The sequence below is a fragment of the Colobus angolensis genome, unplaced genomic scaffold, assembly GCF_000951035.1.
Source record: "Colobus angolensis palliatus isolate OR3802 unplaced genomic scaffold, Cang.pa_1.0 Scaffold581, whole genome shotgun sequence".
NCBI classification, from domain to species: domain Eukaryota; kingdom Metazoa; phylum Chordata; class Mammalia; order Primates; family Cercopithecidae; genus Colobus; species Colobus angolensis.
The window spans coordinates 112,517-114,315 of NW_012119388.1; the positions used below are offsets into that span (position 1 = coordinate 112,517).

The window sequence follows — 1,799 nt, forward strand, 5'->3', positions numbered from 1 at the left end:
CAAAATCAGTATTTCAAAGTAATGATTCTCACTATAGAGTCATTTGATGATTAAGACCAGCTGGCATAAGATAAAACTGTGATTTAGAAATTATGTGATACTTTTGGATTGGTCTTAAGCTACGTTGTTCATTGTTTACTTTTTAAAATTATAAATGGATTCTATTTTTATAGGACCACATTACATTAATACTAACATAATTATGATTTCAAATTTTTACAAATCAGACTTAATTCTGAATTCAGTTATTAGTTTTGTTGATATTGCTGATAAATATTTTAAGCTTCAGCCTCTTTTTAACATATTCAAAATTGCTCTTTGAATCACTGACTCAAAAGGCAGCAAACATGTGGTAATTAGGTTATAATTGTTTTAAAAATGTATTCTTTTCATTTGTTTTAGGAACAAGCAAAATATGAAAAACAATTAGAGCAGTTAAACAAGGATAATACGGCTTCACTAAATAAGAAGGAACTCACACTTACAGATGTGGAATGTAAATTCTCCAACATGAAAACTGCTTATGAAGAAGTTACAACCGAATTAGAAGAATATAAGGAAGCCTTTGCAGTAGTATTGAAAGCTAACAATTCCATGTCAAAAAATTTAACGAAGTAAGTCAAAACACACTAACAGAAAATGAATTAAGCTTATTAATTTGTTTTGAAAGTATAATTTTTAGTGAGATGGCTTCAGGAGATCAGTAGGAAGTGACTGCTAATCTGATAATGTAATTTTAGAAAACAATGTTAGTAAATAATCTTACCTTTAAAATGTTCTTCAAGGATAGTTTCTGTCAGAAAGAACAAGCCCCACCTCCAGTGCCTTGGTCACAGTGCTGGGGGCTAATTGCCTTCAGAGATGCTTTAGTTCTCTTTGATCACCAACCAAACAATCTGGTTCTCCCCCAGGAGTTGTTGCTCTGAGTTATTCCTCCGTGCCAAATACTTAATTGTTCTTAGATCATGGGTGAAATGTACAAGGGTGAAACCTGAAACTGGTTTACTAAACACAAGTATTTCTAGATTATTTTTGTTCATTTTTAGTGTTCTTAATCTACATTATTTAGGGAGTACAACATGATGTTTTGATATAATTATTTATAGTGAAGTCATTCTTATAGTCAAGCAAATTAACATATTCATTTTCCCATATAGTTACCCTTCAAATACAAGTATTTCTAAAGGAATCTGTAGAATCTTACAAGTAGAGCTATTTTAGAAGGCAGCTAGGTTACCTGTTGAGCTGTACATCACTGATAGCCATTTCTCTTCCCTGTCGACTTTGAACTTCTTGTTCAGTAGAAATCACTTTAGAAGCACATATACTTATTTAGAATGATTTTAAAATTAAAATTGCTTACAAGAGGTAGGCTCTCACACATCTTCTTGTGGAAACACTGTTTAATGGGTAATTTGGTTTACTCTTAGGGCAACTTTTTTTAAAATGCAAGTCGTTAAGAATCATTCAAGGAAAAATGAAATACTAAGCATTTGTCTTTGCTGTCTTTACAGATCGAATAAGAAAATAGCAGTGATCAGCATCAAGCTCCTTATGGAGAAAGAGCGGATGAAATATTTTCTCAGCACTCTTCCTACAAGGCCAGACCCAGAGTTACCTTGTATTAAAAATCTTAATAGTAAAGGACTCAACAGAAAAGATATTTCCAAAACTCCCATAAGAATTCCTACTTCAAACCCACAGACTTCAAATAACTGCGAGAACTCCTTAACTGAGGTTAGTTATATGACTGTTTCTCTTTTGGGTTTCATTTCTTTAATATAATTCTTGTTTATAAT

The 1,799-nt window shown here is 31.9% G+C and overlaps 1 protein-coding gene and 1 pseudogene across 1 annotated transcript in view; one reads left to right on the top strand and one right to left on the bottom strand.

Annotated features, from left to right (window-relative positions):
• Nucleotides 1–1,799, bottom strand: part of LOC105526266 — a 137,296-nt pseudogene that overhangs the window by 112,343 nt on the left and 23,154 nt on the right.
• LOC105526264 (ankyrin repeat domain-containing protein 18B-like) overlaps nucleotides 1–1,799 on the top strand; it is a 64,020-nt gene that overhangs the window by 59,638 nt on the left and 2,583 nt on the right. Inside the window, exons 10-11 of the mRNA XM_011962208.1 lie at nucleotides 403–614; nucleotides 1,515–1,737. Of these exons, the coding sequence (XP_011817598.1) occupies nucleotides 403–614; nucleotides 1,515–1,737 (435 nt within the window). The remainder of the gene's footprint in view (nucleotides 1–402; nucleotides 615–1,514; nucleotides 1,738–1,799) is intronic.